We start from the raw sequence: 25,794 nt of genomic DNA, 5'->3' as shown, positions 1-25,794 counted from the left end.
TAGAGAGGTAATATGAAGTAGTGTTTTGTTTGTTTGTTTGTTTTCTAACCATTACTATTTTGGAGAGAAAAATCAAAGTGCATGAAAAGCAGGGTCATGAATGAGCATTAGTTCTGGGCACTTTCCTTCATTGCTTGTCTGACCCCTTTTCCAATGGACATTCCCAGAGATGTTGCTGAGAGAGCTTACACAGTCTGATTAACATTTATTTCTAAATGAAAGAAAGTTGAGTAGTTGTCTGTGGATTTCTCCAAAGCATTTAATGGAATTTGAGGTATCACCAGCTTTTCCTCTGTAGTTAGGGAAGAAAGTCAAACAAAATACACTAAAGGTACTCTATAGAGCTGCCCATTTTAGTCACATACTATCTTGCAGGTTGAATTCGACTAAAAATCAACCAGTATGACTGGAATAGGCTGGAATGAAAATGGTCCCATGAGAATGGCTCATATATCAATTTGAACTTCCTGCCTAGAACCTGATAATCTGCAAAGTAAATGATTGCTCATTTAAGGAAAGTAAAAAATTCATTGTGGCCTTCAAATTTGCGCTAAGTCAATATGATTTCTAAAGAAGTTATACTCCATGCCCTAAGAACTAAAAGCCTACCTATTTTAAGTGTTAGATATTTAGGTTTTAGTTTTTCTGATCTATATTACTCTTAAGAATGTTGGGGTGCTTTTTTTTAGTATGTCACTTTTTGTGAGCTTGCAATCTTACGAAAATATTTTCAAGAAAATTTGAATTTACCTCGCAAAATTCTTTTTTCTTAAAGGTACAATAAACTTTTTACATGCCGATTGTGACAAATTTAGACACCCTCTTCTGCACATACAGAAAACTCCAGCAGATTGTCCTGTAATCGCTATTGACAGCTTTAGGCATATGTATGTGTTTGGAGACTTCAAAGATGTATTGTAAGTATTCATTTTGTTTTTTAAAAATTACTGATATGTTTCTCAAAAATGAACTGAAAATAGTTGTTTGAATATTTTAAATAATCCTGTGTTGGAACAGTAAGATTTTGTTAACTGGATGGGAGAGGGTTGGGTGACTGCTGCTTTTTTTCACTGTAGAGTGTGATATAATAATGAACATTATGATATAGCCTTGTAGAAATACCAACATTAAGTGATTAGAATTGATAATAAATGCTTGGATGATTAGTGATTAATGCCTGGGAATCGATCTCTCAAAGAAAATTTTTGTCTTGTTAGAAATTAGCTTTTCATTGAGTTTGGTCTTTACCAAGCACATCGAGAAAAATAGCTTATAACCTTAGGCCAAGGTAAAGGAAATTGGTAATATTGCTGTTCATTCGTGACTGCACATAGCAAGAACATTAGTAGTATTTATGAATCTTGCTATTACTAGGCATTTCTAATGGCATATAGCTATGAACTGTTCCAAGAATAGGTAAGCTTTCTGACTCAATTCTCAGATGTTTATAGTATTAATATATGTACAAGCCTTGTAGCTACTACAGATACTGAATTTTTATCAGCTTTGTGATGTATTAAATACAGTGGTTAAAAATGTAGATGTTTCTTATACGAAAAGTTTAAGCAATACAGGTATTCAAATTAGACATTTTATTTTGAAAATTAATTTAAATGCCATTTTTATCTCAAAAGATTAAATTACACAGTTAGAGGATGATTTGTAGTCCTATGGCAGAATGAATTACCCCACTCAGTTCTAAATATTTCAATGGAGATGTGGTTGTTTGGTAGAAGATTCCCAATCCTAAAATTACCTAGGAAGCCTAGATTTGAGTCCTGCCTTGGGAAAGTCACTTACCTCCTCTGTTCTTGTTTCTTCATATATAAAAAATGGTTAATGATACCACCAACCTAATGGGATTATTATAAAAACTAATGAGAAATAATGATTATGTTATAAACCATAAAGTAGTAAGAAATCTTAGTTGTTCTTTATCTATGCTCAGAAAGATACCATTCAACCTATCAATTCATTAAATATTTAGCTATCTCTTCTGTATGACAGACATTGTGCTAAGAACCAAGGGTTTTTACTGAGACTGGGTCCCTGCCCTCAAAGAACTCATAACCAAGTGGAGGAAAGGAACAACCAGGTTAACAGGCAATTATGTTTTATTAAGGGATAAGTGCTCTGACAGAGATCAACAGAGTAGTACCTGATCCAGGATTTCTGGCGATATTGATGCCCAAGGTAGGTATAAAGTTTTGTAGAAGTTTATCCCAAGGTGAGAAGGAGATGGGGCTTAGAGAAAGGTGACATTGGCAGGAACCAAGTTCAAGGGCTGTTGGTGAATATAAATGGAAAGGTGAATGCTTTCCATTATAATGTAGTCAAGAGAACTAACACATGAAAGTCTTTACATGCTGTGTTAAGGAATTTTGACTTTATCCTGAAAACCATGAAGAGCCAATGAAAGGTTTTAATCGGGGAGTGACATAATCAGATTGTTTTTGAAAGATTACTCGGCTGCAATTTGGAGAATAGATTAGAGGGGGTCAAAATAAAATCTAGGAGACTGTTCAGTAATCTAGTCAAGAGTTGATTATGAAAGTTAATCTCAATGGACATCAGCAAGATGACAGAAAAGGACTTTGCATGTTCCTCTCCACACGGAAACATCAAGTTGAACATACATCCATGCACAAAAATACCTTCACAAGAGCTAAGGAAACGAGGTCAGAGATAATAGTACCTGAGAGTAGTAAAGAAATGATGCATTGAAGAGGCTAAAAAGGACAGTTTTATGCTACTTGCACCACCCCTCCCCCAACCCCAGGCAGCACAGTATGGAGAGAGATACCCTTCATGTGGGGAAAGGAGAAGGAAGTTAGCACTGAACTTTTCCTCAGACCCTAACACTTGGCTTGTCCTGGTAAAACCCAGTGCCAGAAAGGCTTCTGTGGCCCCAGACTCCAGGCTGGTACCCATGGACCGAGCATTTAGTCCCACCCTGGTGCCAGGCAAGATCTCAAAGCCCTAGGCTGGATTCCAAAGCTGCAGGCCCGAGGCCTGCCCAGCAGACTCAGTCTCTGGACCTATTCCAGCACCAGGCCAAACCCAGTGGATTCAGGCTCCAGACCAGCTGCCCACAGCCCTGATCATGAGGCTAGCACTCACAGACCCAGGGTTCAGGCTTATCCTAGTAGACTCCAGTGATGGACCAGCCTCCATGGACCCAAGTTCTAGGACCACACTTTTGGATCCAGGTTTCAGACTGGCCCCTGAAGCCCCAGGACCCAGGCTAGACTTTGCAGACCTGACCTCCAGGCCAGCACCTGCACACTCAGCCTCCAGGCCAACACAAGTGGACCCAGGCTCTAGCCAGACTCCTAAGCCCTAGGCTTTCAGCCAGCCTCAGTGGCTTCAGATACCAGGCCAGCAACCATGATCCTACACTCCAGACAAGCTGCCATAGATCGTGATTCCACACCTGCCCCAGCACTAGGTCAGCTGCAGGTTCCAAGGACCCAAGATCTAGGTTTGCTCCAGTAGACGGAGAGTCCAAATTCACCCTAGTAGGCCCTGGTTCTAGGCCAGTCTCCATGGACGGAGGCTCCAGGACTACCTCTGCAGACCCAGGCTCCAGGCCAGCCCCTGTGGACTCTTGACCCAGGCCCACTCCCACAGACTCAGCCTATCCCAGTGGACCCAGGCACCAGGCTTATCCCAGTGCCTGGCTGGCCTCTGAAGACTCGGGCTCAAGGCCTACCCCAGTGCCAGCTCAGCTCTAGTGGACCCAGGCTTCAGACCCACCCTCTTAGATGCAGGCCCATTCCACAGAACCAGTCAATAGGTCCACTCTTGTGGACCCAAGTTTCAGGCTTAACTCCATGGACCCAGGCACCAGGCTCGCCCACCTGCTGACCCAGGCACCAGGCCAGCCAGTGTGAAGACTCTTAAGAGCAAGCCAACCTATGGACCATACCAGGCAGCTGGACTAGAATCCCTGAATTGACTGACTAGTGAAGGGCTTTCCCAGACAAAGCCAGTCAAAGACTTAGAATAAGTCTCTACATCTTCAAATGCCCAGACATCAATGTAAGGCAACAAGAAATGAAAAACCAAGGAGACATAAACATAACATCACCAAAAGAGCACAATAATCTCCCAGAAGCTGACCCAAAGAAATGGAGATGTATGAACTGCCTGACAAAGAATTCAAAATAATTGTTTTAAAAAGTAACATCCATGAACTTCAAGAAAATACTGAGAAACAATTCAATGAAATCAGGAAAACAAGTTACCAAAATGAGAAGTTTACCAGAGAGATTGAAATTATATATTTCTTAAAAATTAAACAAATTCTAGAGCTGAAAAACACAATGAATGAAAAGAAAATGCAATAGCATCACCAACAGAATTGAACAATTAGAAGAAAGAATTTAAACCTGAATATACAGGTTATTTGAAAACATACAGTCAAAGAAGAAAAAAAGAATGAAGAAAGTTTATGGAATTAATGGGACAGCACCAAAAGAGTAAATATTCAAGTTATAGGAGTAAATGAAGGAGAAAGGAGAAATAAAGGGGTAGAAAGCTGATTTAAAATAAAAAAAGCTTTGCAAATCTGAGGAAAGGTATAAGTATCTAGGTACAGGAAGGTCAAAGAACTCCAATCAGATTTAGTCCAAAGACTGACTAGTGAAGGGCTTTCCCAGACAAAGCCAGTCACAGACTAGAATAAGTGTCTACATCTTCAAATGCCCAGACATCAATGTAAGGCAACAAGAAATGAAAAACCAAGGAGACATAAACATAACATCACCAAAAGAGCACAATAATCTCCCAGAAGCTGACCCAAAGAAATGGAGATGTATGAACCAACACATAAACTGTTGAAAATCAAGGACAAAGAGAAGATTCTGAAAGCAGCAAGAGAAGATTCTGAAAGCAGCAAGAGAAGAGCAAATAACATATAAAGGAGTTCCAGTACAGCTAGCAGCAGTTTTCTCATCAGAATCCTTATAGACCAGGAGAGAGTGGGATGATATGTTCAAAGTACTTAAGGAAGAAAACTGCCAACCAGCAATATTATATTAATACCTAGCAAAGCTGTCCTTCAGAAATGAAAGAGAGCTAAAGACTTTCCCAGATGAACAAAAGCTGAGGGAGTTCATTACCATCAGACCTGTCTTAAAAAGAATGCTAAAAGGGAGTTCTTCAGGCTGAAGGAAAAGGACAGTAAGTACTAACCATGAAAACATGAAAGTATAAAACTCACTGGTGAAAGTAAGTATACAGTCAAATTCAGAATATTCTAATCCTGTACTGGTGGTATATAAATCACTTATAGCTTTGGTATGAAGGATAAAAGACAGAACTATTAAAATAGTAATAGCTACAATAATTTTAGGGATACACAATATAAAAAGATGTAAATTATGACACCAGAAATTTAAAATGGGAGGAGGGTAGAGTAAAAGTGTAGTTTTTTTTTTATGTGAATAAAGTTTTTATCAGCTTAAAATAGCCTGTTATGAGCATAGGACATAGTGAAGAAATATACAAAATAAAAATTTTAAAAACCCTATTATAATTATATTTTATGTAAATCTCATGGTAACCACAAAGCAAAAAACTTTAGTAAATACACGAAAGATAAAAATTAAGGAATAAAGCCTACCACTAGAGAAAATCACCTAATCACAAAGACAAGAAGAGAGGAAGAAAGCACAAAGGATCTACGAAACAACCAGTGAACAATTAACAAAATGGCAGTAGTCTTTACCCATCAATAATTATTTTGAATGTAAGTGTCTTAAATTCTCCAATCAAAAGACAGAGACTGGCTGAATGGATAAAAAACCAATACCCAACTATAAACTGCCTACAAGAGATTCGCTTCACCTATAAGGAACAGAGGTAGACTAAAAGTGAAGGGAGGTAAACAGATATTTGGGACATACAGAAACCAAAAGAGGGCAGGGTAGCTATAATTATATAACATTTAAGTCAAAAACTGTAAAACAAGGTCATTATATAAAGATAAAGGGGTCAATTCAGCAAGAGGATATAATAATTACAAATATATATGCATGCAACATTGGAACACCAAAATATATAAAGAAAATATTAATAGATCTGAAAGGAGACTATAATACAGTAATAGTAGGGGACTTCAATACCCTACTTTTTCAGCAAGGGCCACATCATCCAGACAGAAAAATAGGGAAATTTTGGACTTAAATAGTTTTAACTCAAATGGACCTAACAGACTTATATAGAACATTCTATTCAACTGAAGCAAGATACACATTCTTCTCAAGTGCCCATGGAACATTCTTCAAGATAGATCATATGTTAGGCCACAAACAAGTCTTACCAAATTTAAGAAGATTAAAATTGTATCAAATATCTTTTCTGACCACAATGGTATGAAGCTAGAAATCAGTAACTGAGAGTAAATTGGAAAATTCACAAATACCTAGAAATCAAACATGTTCCTGAACAACCAGTGGAGCAAAGAAGAATTTAAAAGGGAAATTTTAAAATATCTTGTAAAAAATGGAAATGGAAATACAACATACCAAACAAAACTTATGGGAAGTAGCAAAAATAGTTTTAGGAACGAAGTTTTATAGCAAGAAACACCTACATCAGAAAACAAGAAATATCTCACCCTAACATTACATCTCAAGGAACTAGAAAAAGTTCAAACCAAGCCCAAATTTAGTAGAAGGAAGAAAATAATAAAGATCAGAAGAAATACATGAAATTGAGATTAGAAAAACAATAGAAAAGAGCAACAAAACTTTGAGTTGGTTTTTTAAAAAGATAAAATTTTAAAACTTTTAGCTAGAATTAAAGAGAGAAGTCTCAAAAAATAAGAAATGAAAGAGGAGACATTACAACTGATACCACAGAAATACAAAAGAATAAGAGGCTACTATGAATAATTATGTGTCAACAAATTAATAACCTAGAAGAAAATACTAGGCACATACAATCTACCAAGGCTGAATCATGAAACAGAAAATCTGAACAGACCAATAGCAACAAATAACAAATAAGAGATTGAATCAGTAATGAAGTCTCCCATCAAAGAAAAGCCCAGGACCTGAGACCATTCTTTCTAAAACTACTAAAAAATTGAAGAAGGGAGAAAGTTTGTTTTGTTGTTGTTGTTGTTGTTGTTTTTGATACAGGATCTTGCTTTATCGCTCAGGCTGGCATGCAGTGGTGCAATCATAACTCACTGCAGCCTCAAATTCCTGGGCTGAAGTAATCCCATCTCAAGCCTCCTGAGTAGGTGGGACTATAGGCATGTGCCACCATGCCCAGCTAATTTTTTTTTTACTTTTTATAGAGATGGATTCTTGCTGTTTTCCAGGCTGGTTTCAAGCTCCTGGCCTGGCCTGAAGTGATCCTCCCACTTATGGCCTTCCAAAGCACTGGGATTAGAGACATAAGCCACTGCACCGGCCTGGGAGAACACTCTTAAACACATTCAAAGTCAGACAAAGGATATTACACTACAGGGTAATATCCTTGATGAACATAGATGCAAAAGTCCTCAACAAAATCCTAGCAAACTAGAGACCCTGGTTATGGTCAATTAATTTTTGACGAAGGTGCAAAAGGTGCACTTTTCCCAGCACCAAAAAGAGAGAGAAAAGAGAGTCTCTTCAATAAATGGTGCTGGAAAAAGCGGGGGGAAACTGGATATCCACATGCAGAAGAATGAAATTAGACCCTCATCTCGCCCCATATACAAATATTATCTCAAAATAGTTTAAAGACATTAACATAAGATCTGAAATTGTAAGAGTACTGAAGAAAACGGGGAAAGCTTCATGACATTAGTCTGGGCCACAAATTTTTGGATATGACTCCAAAAGCACAGGCAATACAAGCAAAAATAGAAAAATTGGATTACATCAGACTAAAAAGCTGCACAGTGAAGGAAATCTACAAAGTGAAAAAAACAACCTACAGAATGGGAAAAAGGATTTGCAAACCATACATCTGATGAGGGGTTAATACTCAAAATATGTAAAGAATCCAAACAAATCAATAGTAAGAAAACAACCTGATTGAAAATGGGTAAGGCATCTGAATAAACATTTCTCAAAATAAGACACACAAGCGGCCAATAGATATATGAAAAAGTGCTCAACATCACTAATCATCAGAGATGTTAGAATGGTGTCTTTGACAACCCATAGAGTGGGAGAAAATCTTCACAATCTGTATGTCTGACAAAGGACTAATATCCAGAATCGATAATGAACTTAAATCAGTAAGAAAAAAAATCTCATCAAAAAGTGGACTAAGGACATGAATAGACAATTCTCAAAAGATACAGAAATGGCCAACAAACATATGAAAAAATGATCAACATCGAGAGGACGGCCCTGAGCGGAGGGGGCGGGGCCCGGGCCTCCCAGCGCGGTACACTGTGCCTCAGGTGCGCCCTGTCCACGCCCCACCGCTGTGGGAATGGCCGTGCGCTCCCCGCAGGTGGTCATCCGCCGCCTGCCCTGGGCCTCACCAAGGAGCAGCTGGAGGAGCAGCTGCGCCCGCTGCCCACGCACGACTACTTCGAGTTCTCTGCCGACGACCTGAGATCCAGAATATAAAAACTTTTTAGAAACCTGCTGTGTGGAGGAAGAGAAGACCAGTGCCAACCCTGAGACTCTGCTGGGGGAGATGGAGGCGAAGACAAGAGAGCTCATTGCTAGAAGAACTACACCTATTTTGGAATATATTAAAAATAGAAAATTAGAAAAGCAGAGAATTCGAGAAGAGAAGCGAGAAGAACGGAGGAGGAGAGAGAAAAGAAACATTTGTGGGAAGAGGAAAAAAGAGATGCAAAAAAAATGAGATAAACAGAAGAAAATTGCAGAGAAGTAAGGATTAAGGTCACACAGCGGCAGTGATAAAGAGCACAGGGATGTGGAGAAAGCTCAAGAAAAAGAATCCGAAGCACGGCAGGAGGCGCAGAGCTCACCACAAGCCTGACCGGCTTTCCAGAAGGAGTGAAGATTAGCAGAGATGGGGGAAAGGACCTGGCCAAGACAGAGGGAAGAAGGGGAGCCAGGACAGCAGGGCTCCGAGGGAGGCCGTGGAGAGACCGGGAAGAGCGCAGAGGTGTGATGACAGTCCGGCACCCAGAAAGGAGCGACTGGCAAACGAGGACCAGCCGGCCTTGCAGCTGTATGATCCGGGAGCTCGCTTCTGAGCACGAGAGTGTGGCGGAAGCGGGAGGAACTGCAAGGCAGAAGGTTCGGGGACTGGTCCTGAAAACAGGGAAGAGGCAGAATGAGTCACTGCGTGCACCAGGCCTCCATGGACGAGCGAGGGCATCCCAGAAACGTGTAAATGACCCCGAGTGTGACTGGGAAGGAGAACTTACTCCTTACCAGGAAACTGGAAGCTAAAAATACAGAGTGTGACATAGAAACACACAGAAACCATTCTAAAGAAAGTAGTGATCATGTCTTAAATTAAGCAGAATTCTCACGGATTTTATCATTCCTGTTATAAACTAGTATTTGTTGTTTAGCCAAAACAGAAAATGATTTCCATTGGACAGTAGAAAAATGTGAATAAAATAGGGAAGAAAGTTAGTATTGGATCAGTGCAAGTCCTGAAGCACTTTCAGTGCTGTGAGAATGACATCCACTTTGGGTTTCATTCTTTTGTAAGCAGAGGGGCTGTCAGTCTCTCATGCTTCTCGGTGGCCTCTGAGCCGTGGTGTCGAGTAAAGAGCAGTTCTTGTTTGTTACAACCTTTGTGAGTCAGCCATGCCTGCAAAGTGTACTGTGTTTTAGTCCTGGTAGAAATATATATCAAGAGTTCACACTATATAAAACCCAATAGCTTCAACTCTTGCCCTTTCAACAGTTTTGCCACTGACCGGATGAAAATGGTTTCATTCTTTGAATGGATGCATTTGTGGTTTGTAACCATTATGGTTTAAACCATGGTTTAAGGATTTGCCCAAATAACAGAAATCTTGTTCGGGAAGGGATAAACTTGGTATAGCATATAGAGCCTGCCTTTGCGTTTTAGACACTTTATTTGTAAATAACTTAAAATAGCTTTCTGAAACTGTGCATTCTACAGTTTCTTCCTTTCAGTGAAATTGTTAAATGTTAATGTATTTTTGGCACTGCGATTTTAACCATTTATTAAATAAAAATTTTGTTAAAGGAAAAAAAAAGAAAAAAATGCTCAACATCACTAATGATCAGGGAAATGCAAATCAAAACTACAATGCAATACTACCTTATTTCTGCAAGAATGGCCATAATAAAAAAATTTTAAAAAGTAGATGTTGGCGTGGATGTGGTGATCAGGGAACACTGCTGGTGGGAATGTAAACTAGTACAGTCGCTATGGAAAACAGTGTGGAGATTCCTTTAAGAACTGAAAGTAGAACTACCATTTGATACAGCAATCCCGCTACTGGGTATCTACCCAGAGGAAAGGAAGTCATTTTATGAAAAAGATACTTCGCACGCATGTTTATAGCAGCACAATTCACAATTGCAAGATCATGGAACCAACCCAAATGCCCATCAGTCAACAAGTGGATAAAGAAACTGTGGTATATATATATATGTGTGTGTGTGTGTGTATATATATATATATATACACGATGGAATACTGCTCAGCCATAAAAAGAAATGAATTAACAGCATTTACAGTGAACTGGATGAGATTCGAGACTATTATTCTAAGTGAAGTAACTCAGGAATGGAAAACCAAACATTGTATGTTCTCAGTGATATGTGGGAGCTAAGCTATGAGGACACAAAGGCTTAAGAATGAAACAATGGACTTTGGGGACTTGTGGGGAAGGGTGGGAGGTGGGTGAGGGATAAAAGACTACAAATAGGGTGTAGTGTATACTGCTCTGGTGATGAGTGCACCAAAATCTCACAAGTCACCACTAAAGAACTTACTAATGTAACCAAATACCACCTGTACCCCAATAACCAATGGGAAAAAAAAGAATAATGGTGTCTTTGTTTTGTCTTGCTATAAAGGAATACCTGATGCTGGGTAATTTATAATGAAAAGAGGTTTATTTAGCTTATGGTTCTACAGGCTGTACAAGAAGCATGACATCTGCATCTGTGTAGCTTCTGGTGAGGGCTTTCATGCTGCCTTAAAACATGGCAGAGAAAGTAAAAGTGGAAGTGGGCACATGCAAAGAGGGACCAAACCTGAGGGGCGTCCTGGCTTTGTAACAACTCACTCTCACAGGATCTAATTCAATCCCAGCAAAACTAATCCTATCTCACTAGAGCTAGAACTCAACTACCATGAGGGTGGCACCAAGCCATTCATGAGGGATCTGCCTCCATGACCCAAATACCTCTCATTAGGCACCACATACCAGCACCTCCATGTTGGGGATAAAATTTCAAAATGAGATTTGGTGGAGACAAACCAACCATATGCAAACCATAGAAGATGACTATTATAAAAGAGACAAAAGTGGTGGTGAGGATGTGTGAAAAAAGGGAACCCTTGCACACTGTTGGTGGAAATGTAGATTAGTATAGTCATTATGGAAAACAGTATGGAGTTTCCTCAAAAAATAGAACTACCCTATGATCCAGCAATCCCACTACTGGGTATCTATCCAAAAGATAGAAAATCAATCTGTTGAAGAAATATCTGCACTCCTATGTTCATTGCAGCATTATTCACAATAGGCATGATATGGAATCAATCTAAGTGTCTGTCTACAGATGAATGGATAAAGAAAATGTGCTATATATACACAATGGGATACTATTTAGCCTTAAAAAATGAGATCTTGTCATTTGTAACAACATGAATGAACCAGGAGTGAACAGTATGTTAAGTGGAATAAGAAGCCAAGCACAGAAAGACAAATACTGCATGATCTCATTCATATGCAGAATATTAAAAGTTTAACTCATAGAGGTGGAGAGTAGAATGGTTGTTACCAGAGGCTGGGGGTTATGGGGATTGGGGAGATTTTTAAAAAAGGAAACTTCAGTCTTTTAAAGGGCATCTATAAAGGACCTACAGCTAATGTCATATCTAATGATAAAGGACCAAATGCTTTTCCTGTACGATAGAGAACTAGGCAAAGATGTTCAATCTCACCACTTCTTTTAGTATTTTACTGGAAATCCTAGCAAGTACAGTAGAACAATAAAATAAATGAAGGGCATTCAGACCTGAAAGTAATAAATAAAACTAACTTTCTTTGTATATAACATGATTGTCTGTGTAGAAGTTACCAACAAATCTATTAAAAAGCTTCTAGAACTAATAAGTGATTTGAGCAGTATACAGGTTAACTTTTTAAAACATCACTTGTATTTCTATACAAAGACAATGAACAATTGGAAACCAGGATTTTTTTTAAGTTCCATTTATAGTGGCTCCAAAAGGAGGGGGAAAAAAAAACTATCTAGGTATAAATCAAACAAAATGTGCAGAATCTGTATGTTGAAAGTTACAAAATGCTGCTGAAGGAAATCCAAGACAACCAAAATAAACGAGGAAGCATACTGTGTTGATGGATCACAACACTCGATACAGTCAAATTGACCTATAAATTTAATGTGATCCCAGTCAAAATCTCAGCTAGATTCATTGTAGATATAGACAACCAGATTCTAAAATTTATATGGAAAGGTTAAACCAGAATAGCTAAAACTGTTTTGAAAAAGAAAGAAAGTTGGAGGACTCACATTACCTAGTTTTAAGACACAATATAAATCTGAGGTAATTAATACAGTGTAGTATAGGTGAAAGAGTAGGTACATAGAGCCATGGAAGAGAGAGAGTCTAGAAATAGACATACAAGTATGGTAACAGATTTTTTTAAAAAATTGTACTTTTTTAAGTTCTAGGGTACATGTGCACAACGTGCAGGTTTGTTACTTATGTATATATGTGCCATGTTGGTTTGCTGCACCCATTAACTCGTCATTTACATTAGGTATTTCTCCTAATGCTATCCCTCCCCCCTTCCCCTACCCCACACCAGGCCCCTGTGTGTGATGTTCCTTGTCCTGTGTCCAAGTGTTCTCATTGTTCAATTCCCACCTATGAGTGAGAATATGCAGTATTTGGTTTTCTGTACCTCGGATAGTTTGCTCACAATGATGGTTTCCAGCTTCATCCATGTCCCTACAAAGGACATGAACTCATCCTTTTTTGTGGCTGCATAGTATTCCATGGTGTATATGTGCCACATTTTCTTAATCCAGTCTATCACTGATAGACATTTGGGTTGGTTCCAAGTCTTTGCTATTGTGAATAGTGCCGCAGTAAACATATGTGTGCATGTATCTTTATAGTAGCATGATTTATAATGCTTTGGGTATATACCCAGTAATGGGATGGCTGGGTCAAATGGTATTTCTAGTTCTAGATCCTTGAGGAATCACCACACTGTCTTCCACAATGGTTGAACTAGTTTACACTCCCACCAACAGTGTAAAAGTGTTCCTATTTCTCCACATCCTCTCCAGCACCTGTTGTTTCCTGACTTAATGATTGCCATTCTAACTGGTGTGAAATGCCATTTCATTGTGGTTTTGATTTGCATTTCTCTGATGGCCAGTGATGATGAGCATTTTTTCATGTGCCTGTTGGCTGCATAAATGTCTTCTTTTGAGACCTGTCTGTTCATATCCTTTGCCCGCTTTTTGGTGGGGTTTTTTCTTGTAAATTTGTTCAAGTTCTTTGTAGATTCTGGATATTACCCCTTTGTCAGATGGGTAGATTGCAAAAATTTTCTCCCATTCTGAAGGTTGCCTGTTCACTCTGATGGTAGTTTCTTTTGCTGTGCAGAGGCTCTTTAGTTTAATTAGATCCCATTTGTCAATTTTGTTGCCATTGCTTTTGGTGTTTGAGCCATAAAGTCCTTGCCCATGCCTATGTCCTGAATGGTATTGCCTAGGTTTTCTTCTGGGGTTTTTATGGTTTTAGGTCTAACATTTAAGTCTTTAATCCATCTTGCATTAATTTTTGTATATGGTGTAAGGAAGGGATCCAGTTTCAGCTTTCTATATATGGCTAGCCAGTTTTCCCAGCACCATTTATTAAATAGGGAATCCTTTCCCCATTTCTTGTTTTTGTCAGGTTTGTCAAAGATCAGATGGTTGTAGATGTATGGTGTTATTTCTGAGGCCTCTGTTCTGTTCCATTGGTCTATCTCTCTGTTTTGGTACCAGTACCATGCTGTTTTGGTTACTGTAGCCTTGTAGTATAGTTTGAAGTCAGGTAGCATGATGCCTCCAGCTTTCTTCCTTTTGCTTAGGATTGTGTTGGCAATGCGGGCTCTTTTTTGGTTCCATATGAACTTTAAAGTAATTTTTCCAATTCTGTGAAGAAAGTCACTGGTAGCTTGATGGGGATGGCATTGAATCTATAAATTACCTTGGGCAGTATGGCCATTTTCATGATATTGATTCTTCCTATCCATGAGCATGGAATGTTCTTCCATTTGTTTGTGTCCTCTTTTAGTTCGTCGAGCAGTGGTTTGTAGTTCTCCTTGAAGAGGTCCTTCACATCCCTTGTAAGTTGGATTCCTAGGTATTTTATTCTCTTTGTAGCAGTTGTGAATGGGAGTTCACTCATGATTTGGCTGTCTGTCTGTTACTGGTATATAAGAATGCTTGTGATTTTTGCACATTGATTTTGTATCCTAAGACTTTGCTGAAGTTGCTTATCAGCTTAAGGAGATTTTGGACTGAGACGATGGGGTTTTCTAAATATGTAATCATGTCATCTGTAAACAGGGACAGTTTGACTTCCTCTTTTCCTAATTGAATACCCTTTATTTCTTTCTCCTGCCTGATTGCCCTGGCCAGAACTTCCAACACTATGTTGAATAGGAGTGGTAAAGAGGGCATCCCTGTCTTGTGCCAGTTGTCAAAGGGAATGCTTCCAGTTTTTGCCCATTCAATATGATACTGGCTGTGGGTTTGTCATAAATAGCTCTTATTATTTTGAGATACGTTCAATCAATACCTAGTTTATTGAGAGTTTGTAGCATGAAGGGCTGTTGAATTTTGTCAAAGGCCTTTTCTGCATCTATTGAGATGATCATGTGGTTTTTGTCATTGGTTCTGTTTATGTGATGGATTACGTTTATTGATTTGCGTATGTTGAACCAGCCTTGCATCCCGGGGATGAAGCCAACTTGATCTTGGTGGATAAGCTTTTTGATGTGCTGCTGGATTTGGTTTGCCAGTGTTTTATTGAGGATTTTTGCATCCATGTTCATCAGGGTTATTGGTCTGAATTCTCTTTTTTTGTTGTGTCTCTGCCAGGCTTTGGTATCAGGATGATGCTGGCCTCATAAAATGAGTTAGGGAGGATTCCTTCTTTTTCTATTGATTGGAATAGTTTCACAAGGAATGGTACCAGCTCCTCTTTGTACCTCTGGTAGAATTCAGCTGTGAATCCGTCTGATCCTGGACTTTTTTTGGTTGGTAGCCTGTTAATTATTGCCTCAATTTCAGAGCCTGTTATTGGTCTATTCAGGGATTCAATGTCTTCCTGGTTTAGCCTTGGGAGGGTGTATGTGTCCAGGAATTTATCCATTTCTAGATTTTCTAGCTTATTTGCGTAGAGGTGTTTATAGTATTCTCTGATGGTAGTTTGTATTTCTGTGGGATCGGTGGTGATATCCCCTTTATCATTTTTTATTGCATCTATTTGATTCTTCTCTCTTTTATTCTTTATTAGTCTTGCTGGCGGTCTATCAATTTTGTTGATCTTTTCAAAAATCCAGCTCCTGGATTCACTGATTTTTTGAAGGGGTTTTTGTGTCTCTGTCTCTTTCAGTTCTGCTCTGATCTTAGTTATTTCTTGCCTTCTGCTAGCTTTTGAATTAGTTTGCCCTTGCTTCTCTAGTTCTTTTAATTGTGATGGTAGGGTATCAATTTTAGATCTTTCCTGCTTTCTCTTGTGGGCATTTAGTGCTATAAATTTCCCTCTACAGACTGCTTTAACTGTTTCCCAGAGATTCTGGTACGCTGTGCCTTTGTTCTCATTGGTTTCAAAGAACATCTTTATTTCTGCCTTCATTTTGTGATCTACCCAGTAGTCATTCAGGAGCAGGTTGTTCAGTTTCCATGTAGTTGTGTGGTTTTGAGTGAATTTCTTAATCCTGAGTTCTAATTTAATTGCACTGTGGTCTGAGAGACAGTTTGCTGTGATTTCTGTTCTTTTATGTTTGCTGAGGAGTGCTTTACTTCCAACTATGTGGTCAGTTTGGGAATAAACGCAATGTGGTGCTGAGAAGAATGTATATTCTGTTGATTTGGGGTGGAGAGTTCTGTAGATGTCTATTAGGTCAGCTTGGTGTGGAGCTGAGTTCAAGTCCTGGATATCTGTGTTAACCTTGTATCTCATTGATCTGTCTAATATTGACAGTGGGGTGTTAAAGCCTCCCATTATTATTGTGTGGGAATCTAAGTCTCTTTGTAGGTCTCTAAGGACTTGCTTTATGAATCTGGGTGCTCCCGTATTGGGTGCATATATATTTAGGATAGTTAGCTCTTCTTGTTGATTTGATCCCTTTACCATTATGTAATGGCCTTCTTTGTCTCTTTTGATCTTTGTTGGTTTAAAGTCTGTTTTATCAGAGATTAGGATTGCAACCCCTGTTTTTTTTTTTGCTTTCCATTTTCTTGGTAGATCTTCCTCCATCCCTTTATTTTGAGCCTATGTGTGTCTCTGCACATGAGATGGGTCTCCTGAATACAGCACACTGATGGGTCTTGACTCTTTATCCAATTTGCCATTCTGTATCTTTTAATTGGGGCATTTAGTCCATTTACATTTAAGGTTAATATTGTTATGTGTCAATCTGATCCTGTCATTATGATGTTAGCTGGTTATTTTGCTCGTTAGTTGATGCAGTTTCTTCCTAGCATCGATGGTCTTTACACTTTGGCATGTTTTTGCAGTGGCTGGTACTGGTTGTTCCTTTCCATGTTTAGTACTTCCTTCAGGAGCTCTTGTAAGGCAGGCCTGGTGGTGACAAAATCTCTCAGCATTTGCTTGTCTGTAAAGGATTTTATTTCTCCTTCACTTTTGAAGCTTAGTTTGGCTGGATATGAAATTCTGTGTTGAAAATTGTTTTCTTTGAGAATGTTGAATATTGGCCCCTACTCTCTTCTGGCTTGCAGAGTTTCTGCCGAGAGATCTGCTGTTAGTCTGATGGGCTTCCCTTTGAGGGTAACCCGACCTTTCTCTCTGGCTGCCCTTAACATTTTTTCCTTCAACCTTGGTGAATCTGACAATTATGTGTCTTGGGGTTGCTCTTCTCGAGGAGTATCTTTGTGGTGTTCTCTGTATTTCCTGAATTTGAATGTTGGCCTGCCTTGCTAGGTTGGGGAAGTTCTCCTGGATAATATCCTGAAGAGTGTTTTCCAGCCTGGTTCCATTCTCCCCGTCACTTTCAGGTACAGCAGTCAAATGTAGATTTGGTCTCTTCACGTAGTGCCATATTTCTTGGAGGCTTTGTCTCTTTTTACTCTTTTTTCTCTAACCTTTTCACTTTATTTCATTCATTTGATCTTCAATGACTGATACCCTTTCTTCCACTTGATCGAATCGGCTACTGAAGCTTGTGCGTGTGTCACATAGTTCTCGTGCCATGGTTTTCAGCTCCATCAGGTCATTTAAAGTCTTCTCTACACTGTTTATTCTAGTTAGCTATTCATCTTTTTTCAAGGTTTTTAGCTTCCTTATGATGGGTTCGAACATCCTCCTTTAACTTGGAGAAGTTTTTTATTATCGACCTTCTGAAGCCTACTTCTGTCAACTTTCCTGCTTTGTTCCATTGCTGGTGAGGAGCTGCGATCCTTTGGAGGAAAAGAGGTGCTTTGGTTTTTACAATTTTCAGCTTTTCTGCCCTGGTTTCTCCCCATCTTTGTGGTTATATCTACCTTTGGTCTTTGATGATGTTGACCTACAGATGGGGATTTTGTGTGAATGCCTTTTTGTTGATGTTGGTGCTATTCCTTTCTGTTTGTTAGTTTTCCTTCTAACAGTCAGGTCCCTCAGCTGCAAGTCTGTTGGAGTTTGCTGGAGGGCCACTCCAAACCCTGTTTGCCTGGGTATCACAACAGCAAATATTGCAGAAGAGCAAATATTGCTGCCTGATCCTTTCTCTGGAAGCTTCGTCTCAAAGGGGCACCCAGCTGTATAAGGTGTCAATCGCCTCCTACTGGGAGGTGCCTCCCAGTTAGGCTACACGGGGGTTAGGGACCCAGTTGAGGAGGCAGTCTGCCCGTTCTCAGAGCTCAAACACCATGCTGGGAGAACCACTGCTCTCTTCAAAGCTGTCAGACAGGGACGTTTAAGTCTGCAGAAGTTTCTGCTGCCTTTTGGTCAGCTATGCCCTGCCCCCAGAGGTGGAGTCTACAGAGGCAAGCAGGCCTTGTTGAGCTGTGGTGGGCTCCACCCAGTTCGAGATTCCTGGCTGCTTTGTTTACCTAGTAAAGCCTCAGCAATGGCAGGCACACCTCCTCCAGCCAGGCTGCCACCTCGCATTTCCATCTCGGACTGCTGCTCTAGCTAGCAGTGAGCAAGGCTCTGTGGGAGTGGGAGCCGCTGATCCAGGTGTGGGATATAATCTCCTGGTGTGCTGTTTGCTAAGATCCTTGGAAAAGCGCAGTATTTGGGTGGGAATGTCACGTTTTTCTGATACAGTCTGTCACGGCTTCCCTTGGCTAGGAAAGGTAAATCCCCCAATCCCTTGCGCTTCCTGGGTGAGGCGATGCCCCACCCTGCTTCGGCTCGCCCTCCATGGGCTGCATCCACTGTCCAACCAGTCCCAGTGAGATGAACCAGGAACCTCAGTTTGAAATGCAGAAATCACCCGTCTTCTGCGTTGATCACACTGGGAGCTGCAGATTGGAGCTGTTCCTATTCGGCCATCTTGGAAGGGTAATCCCAGTAATAGATTTTTTTAAAGGTGCTAAGGCAATTCAGTGGAGAAAGGATAGTCTTTTCAACAGATGGTGCTAGACCAACTGAATGTCCTCATACCAAAAAAGAATCTCCTTCTATGAAAAATTAACTTAGAATTTATCATGTACCTATATGTAAGATAAAACTAGAAAACTCTTAGAAACAAACATAGGAGAAACTCTTTATGACCTGGGGTTTCACAGAGTCCTTAGAGTATCAAAAGCACTATCCAGAAAAGGAAATCATTTATAAATTGGTCTTCATCAAATTAAAAACATTTGTTCTGTGAAAGATACTGATAGAATGTAAAGAAGATATAGGGATGGCAGATAAACACATGTGAAAGGTGCTCAACATCATTAGTATATATTTTTTAGAATGCCTAAATTAAAATACTGATAATACAAGGTATTCATGAGGATGTGGAACAACTGAAAGTTTCATACGTTGCTGGTGGATTACAACATGATACAGCCACTCTAGAAAACAGTTTGGCATTTTCTTTAAAAGTTAGACATATACCTACCATATAACCTGGCATTTGTTCTAGACAAAGTTCACAAAAACTTGTGCACAAATGTTTGTAGCAGTATTGTTCATAATCACCAAAATCTGGAAAGAACTTGAATGTCCTTGAATGGATGAATGGATAAACTAATTGTGTATCTACTCAATGGGATATACTATTCAGCAATGGATACAGGAACAGATCTTTTTATACATAAAAAAATGGCTGAATCTCAAATGCAATATGCCAAGTGGAAAAAAAAAAGCCATTCTTATAATTACATGTTGTATGATTTTCTAGAAATGACATCATAGAAGGTCAACAGTTGCCAGGGGTTATGGGAAATGGGAGAGTCTGACTTAAAAAGGGTGTTGGAATTGTTCTGTACCTGGTTTGAGGAGCTGGTAGCAAAATGCTATGCACATGTTAAAACTCATAAAACTGAAGCCTAAAAAAGTGAATTCTGCTATATGTAAATTTTAAGAAATAATAAAAATACGTATTACGTTGTATTCATTTGTCAAAGTTTGTTCATACACTTAACATTTGTGCATTTCACTGTGTCAAAATTTTGTCTCACCTAAAAATAAAGAATTGTAAATAAACAAAAAAGTAACTGGAGGATGGGAAACACTTAGGTGTTCTAATTAGAACAATTTTGCCCTAAAGCGTGATATGTATAATTTTATTATGGCAAGGGCCCATTTATTTTCCTGTTTAGGAGATTACCACGTAGTCTGTTTTCTTGACAATTTAGTGTTGATTCACTGAATGTTACTTCTTAATAATGATGGATAGTTTCTGGCCACAAGCTAGATAAGAGCTCTTTTATAATCTGTTTTTCTGCTGCATCAGTTCAGATTCATCCTATCTCTCGTCTTCTCCTTTTGCACACAATTTTTTCTTTCATCTGTTGACAATGGAAAAAAATCAGCTTGGAAAAATGTGTTTTGAGTGTTTTCATGAATTTCTCACATTTAAGATTTAATCATAAATTATTTCTTGACTAGCAGAAGCAGTTCACACTGTATTAGTTGTGATAATCTTTGGACCTCATAAAACAAACTAGCAGAGGCTTTATCTTAAACATTATAGACCATTTGCAATGCTATGGATTGAATGGATATATTTTAGCACTTGCTGTGGGTGACAGTAGATGATGTCAGATTAAATTTAAATTGATCTCCTCTCAGTGTTTATCTCTGGTGAATGTGCAATTACTTCAGCACCAGAGAACCTTTCAGAGGCATTCTGTCAATACAGCTACCTGACAGTCATTTGTATTTGTAAACTGTGCATTTGGCACCTGCTGATCTCTGTTGCATTGGAGCTAGTGGGGAGCCAAAATGGGTATACAATGAAGTTATTGGTTGGTACATCTCAGTGGGAGTTATTGAAGGGAAGAAACAGCACTTCCGGGACCTCAGGAGAGGATAAAAAGAAAAAGAAACTGGTAATATTAACTACAAGCCAGCTATTGTTTGCTACCAAAAAAATAATGATTTTAAAAGTCAATCAATTCTACCCAAGGAATTAAAGTGTATATGGACCTGCATTTTAATTCTTGTAACAGAATGAAAAAGTGTTTCTATTTAAAATATATAATTAATTTTTTAAAGCACCAAGATCTCAGAAGGCAGACAATTCATATGAGCAGAGATGTAAATTCAGAGAAGCAATGAAAAAATGCTTAATTTGTGAAGAAATGTAAATTAAAATGCAGGTGTCTTTTACTTATCAAGTTAGCAAAACCAATTTTAATTTAAAAAAAGACATGCTGGCAAGACTTTAAAGAACAAACAGGTAGACAGATAGTAAAAACCAACTGATGTTTTGTAGGTATAATTTGCTCACACTTGGTCAAAAGCTCTTATTTGTTAACCCAGTAATCCTACTTTATTGTATATAACTCAAGGAAATATTACAAAGAAGAAAGCCTGATACATAAATTTGCTTAGCTCAGTATGGTGTTGTCTGCTACAGTGCATTGTTTCTGTGCTGCAGATTTGCTCATACATGATTGGTAATTAAGAGAATAGTGTCCATAGAAAGTGAAGTTGTGTCAATTCATATATCATTATCCTCAGAATATCCTGAAGCCATCAGAATAAGCTTTTTCGTAAAGAGAATGCCACAGGGGTATATGAAGACCTCCAAAACAAAACAACTGAAAATCCTGGGGAAGTTCCCTTCTTAGTGTAAATAAAAACTAGTTTAATGATCTTGAGAAGTGCTTTGCTTTTCACAATGTTAAGCTATCCAATGAAGTTGCATGTGTGGTTTGAAGACGTTATGAAGACATTTCCCTCTATGTTTAGGGAAAAAAACATGAAAATGCTATGCCCTGGTTCAGGTTAATTTGATGAAATTGGTTTTTACTGTCTAGTGAAAGCCCTTAAGGACCTGAACCTCAAAAGTGGGCTCACAAGCTTTATGTTAACGCTGCAGAGGATCACCTGGTTGACACTAGGTTTAAATGGTGGTGGACATTGGATGGTGCTAATATTTTTGTTATAGCTTCGTAGTAGTGCTTTGGTTACAAAGCTGCATAGTTTTCAGTGGTTAGCCCCTAACTATTTTTCCCTTGAGCCCTGTTATTTTTAGTGTGATGTTGCAGAACAAAGTTTTTTTTTAGTTACATATATGTAATTTAGGAAAATATATAAAGTGCCCATTAATAAAAAATGGTTAAGTAATTTGGGGTACAGCATCTTGATAGACTATAATGTGCCTTAATGATAAGCATGGAGAATTTTCTATGAAACAAGTACAGGAATTAGAATACAAAACTGAGTATCTGGATACTATGCTTACAACTGTGTAAAAATGTTTCACACATACCTGGCCTGCAATAGTTATGGTAGGATGGTGGGATTATAGGTTAGCAAAAGTTTTTTTAATACTGTGAAGTTGGTAAAATAGAGATAAGTCCAATTTAACAGTTTATATTTTATTTGACTCTGGTTTTAGAATTCCTGGAAAACTCAAGCAATTCGTATTTGACTTACATTCTGGAAAACTGCACAGAGAATTCCATCATGGACCTGACCCAACTGATACAGCCCCAGGAGAGGTAGGACTCCTGTTTATTTTTCAATGGGAACTCTTTTTTCCCTTTTTCAGTTAGCCTCAAAGAGGGTCTGAAGTTCTTGCATCAGCTTGAGCTTCAGCTTCTGAATATTTGTGTAGAGAAATTCTGAGTAGAAATTATCCTTTTAAATTAATTTTTAAAGCTTTAGGTCTTCAGAAAAGTTGAAAGAATATTATGACATAGTTTCTTGATCGTATAAAAGTGTTCTGATGTGACCTCTGTGGAATATGGCTATAACAGTTAAATATAGTTGGCTTCAATTGGAAATAGGAAATAGGAATCTAAAGCAGATAAATCAGTGAAGAAATCAGTGGATTCCAATAACTGTCCAAGCCTTCCTCTGTGGCTGGAAGATTGACCACACTATAAAGAAAGTAATGATTTGTTATTCTTGCTAAATCATTCTAAGAGCCTTCACAAATACACTATTCATAATGCTCAAAACCTTACGGTTTAATGCAGCTTTCCCATTTGTGATTTAGAATACTTGACAACTGTTTTATCAAAATTTTATGTTCTTTTATGTGTTTTCTTTTACCTGAGAATTTTACTGTTTCCACCTTGTAACTTCTGTTACAAGTAATTTCTATGTTCCTACTCTACTAAACAGCCCTAAGTTTGCATTTTGATAGATTATGATTTCTATCATGCCTATTACCATGATACCGAGAGGGAAGATGATATGTACCAAAACCCTCTATTTCATATGCTCAGAACTTAAATCCATTATTTTGCCTATAAAACCTTTAAAGGAAAATAAAAACTGAGTTTTTCTTTACCTTATTTAAGAGTCAGATTAGGTTCAGAGGCAAGAGTTCCCTATAGGAATCCAACAACATGCTTTTTCCTTTAAAAAATTAGGTCAGATTTTTGATAATTAACAACTGTAGGAGACAAACTTGTTGGCTATAACCCAAAGGTGATTATTTTCCTCAGAAAAGAAGGCCTACATAGTATTTTATCAGATTAGGAAAAGATTTCATTTACTGTTATTGTATTATCCTGATTTGTTTCAATTTCCTCATTAGACAGTGAACTTATATTTGTTCATCTTTGTGTACTAACAGAGGGCACCAAATAAATGTTTGTTTTATAGTAATATAATTAATTTCAGCTTAATCCAAACATATATCTCACTGAAAAAATTAAAAATGTATTGGGAAAGAGGAACATGATAAAGTCAAATGATAAGTTTGTAGACACATTGCTTCCTGTTAGAATTAATGTGCCATTACATATAGTATGTAATATATGCACTGTGTGCCTATGTCAACTATAGGGGATATTAAAATGAGGAGAACAATCAGGCCTGCTCTTGAGGTCACAATTTGGAAATAGAGGATAGACTGCACTACCTTTTCTTTAAAATTCTTGGAAGTAGCTCTTGTTTCACTATGTATTTTTGTCTGCTCTTGGTACACAAGTAAAATACTACAGAAATTAATTTCTTTTAGCATTGAAGTGTTTTCTTTCCTCTTTATTTCAACTAAGTTGTAATAATTTCTGGTATCCTGGTAATTGATAACTAAGATAATATCTACAGAGTGGATGCCGTTAATTCTCTTAGCAGTCGTGCGCAGAAGGGAAGGGTTTGGGCCAACCTAGGGTTGTGCTGTCTCTGTAGACTAGTCTAGGAAAGCACCCAGGTATCAGGTATTTTGGTCCCTTCCACCACACCTCAGCAAATGTAAAACAAGCCCACAGTTAATGGCCCTGTGGCAACCCTGCCCTGGAGAATCTCAGTAAGAGCATTTGAAATGAGGAAAGCAAGATTTCACATTTAAATATCTTGCTTTGGCACACAGTTGCTTTTATTGATTAATAAGCAAATAATTATAGGGGAACTACCATTCATCAAATACTCTTATTAAAATATTATAGCACCATAAACTATATTGGTATAAAAATGTTTTATTCTTTCTTTTGTAGCAAGCCCAAGATGTAGCAAGCAGTCCACCTGAGAGCTCCTTCCAGAAACTAGCACCCAGTGAATATAGGTATACTCTATTGAGGGATCGAGATGAGCTTTAAAAACTTGAAAAACAGTTTGTAAGCCTTTCAACAGCAGCATCAACCTACGTGGTGGAAATAGTAAACCTATATTTTCATAATTCTATGTGTATTTTTATTTTGAATAAACTGAAAGAAATTTTGGGTTTTTAATTTTTTTCTCCCCGACTCAAAATGCATTGTCATTTAATATAGTAGCCTCTTAAAAAAAAAAAAAAAAAAAAAACCTGCTAGGATTTAAAAATAAAAATCAGAGGCCTATCTCCACTTTAAATCTGTCCTGTAAAAGTTTTATAAATCAAGTGAAAGGTGACATTGCCAGAAACTTACCATTAACTTGCACTACTAGGGTAGGGAGGACTTAGGGATGTTTCCTGTGTCGTATGTGCTTTTCTTTCTTTCATATGATCAATTCTGTTGGTATTTTCAGTATCTCATTTCTCAAAGCTAAAGAGATATACATTCTGGATACTTGGGAGGGGAATAAATTAAAATTTTCACACTGTGTACTGTGTTTTACTGATTGGTTGGATATTGCTTATGAAAATTCCATAGTGGTATTTTTTTGGATTCTTAATGTGTAACTTAAACATACTTTGAAGCGGAGGAGAGTCATAAGAGAGAACATTTGGCAGGAATTGTCCTTATGAACCAAGAAAAAGAAAATGAAAAGTATTATTAAGCTTCTGTGCTTGTCTAAAAATGTGGCATATGGATGGCATTTAAAACTTTGAATGAATTATACCTAAATTTGGGAAAGGGAGGTGACAGTGGAACAGGTTACCAATCAGAACTAGATGACTTTTAAGGCTCCTCCTATTATGAGACTTCAATTTCCAAAGAGAAGAACCAGCAGATAAATTGTATTTCAGTAATTTTAACCTCCTTCTGTCTTGTAGAGTCTTGTTATAGTTGTATAAATCAAAAACACAGAATAAGGAACATATTTAACTTTTTTTTCCATTATAAAATGGTTAGAGGACCCTACCCCCTCTAGATTCCCTGATTTCCCAGGCCTGCAGCATACAGTAAGATGGGTCCCTGTGCCAGGCCTCAATACTGCCAGGGAATAAAACCAGAGGGAGAGGACCCTCAGTGTCATATCAGGAAGCCCAATGCCAGAGGACAGACAGGCTCAAAACTGGCTTTTCCTCTGGGCCTGGGTTGGTGCTATAGGCCAAGGGTCATTTTATACTTGGGTATAAATCAATCCCAGTTTGGGAAAAGATTATTTTTAAGCTTAAAAGGCTGA

The 25,794-nt window shown here is 38.3% G+C and overlaps 1 protein-coding gene across 1 annotated transcript in view; it reads left to right on the top strand.

Moving 5' to 3' along the window:
- Window positions 1–24,695, top strand: part of ERP44 (endoplasmic reticulum protein 44) — a 114,002-nt gene extending 89,307 nt beyond the window's left edge. The window contains exons 10-12 of the mRNA XM_054502122.2: window positions 776–917; window positions 22,412–22,514; window positions 24,462–24,695. Of these exons, the coding sequence (XP_054358097.1) occupies window positions 776–917; window positions 22,412–22,514; window positions 24,462–24,563 (347 nt within the window). The 3' untranslated portion in view covers window positions 24,564–24,695. The remainder of the gene's footprint in view (window positions 1–775; window positions 918–22,411; window positions 22,515–24,461) is intronic.
- Window positions 24,696–25,794: the final 1,099 nt, after the last annotated feature.

Source organism: Pongo pygmaeus, chromosome 13, assembly GCF_028885625.2.
Source record: "Pongo pygmaeus isolate AG05252 chromosome 13, NHGRI_mPonPyg2-v2.0_pri, whole genome shotgun sequence".
In the NCBI taxonomy this organism is placed as follows: domain Eukaryota; kingdom Metazoa; phylum Chordata; class Mammalia; order Primates; family Hominidae; genus Pongo; species Pongo pygmaeus.
This window is presented reverse-complemented; position numbering and strand designations above follow the sequence as displayed.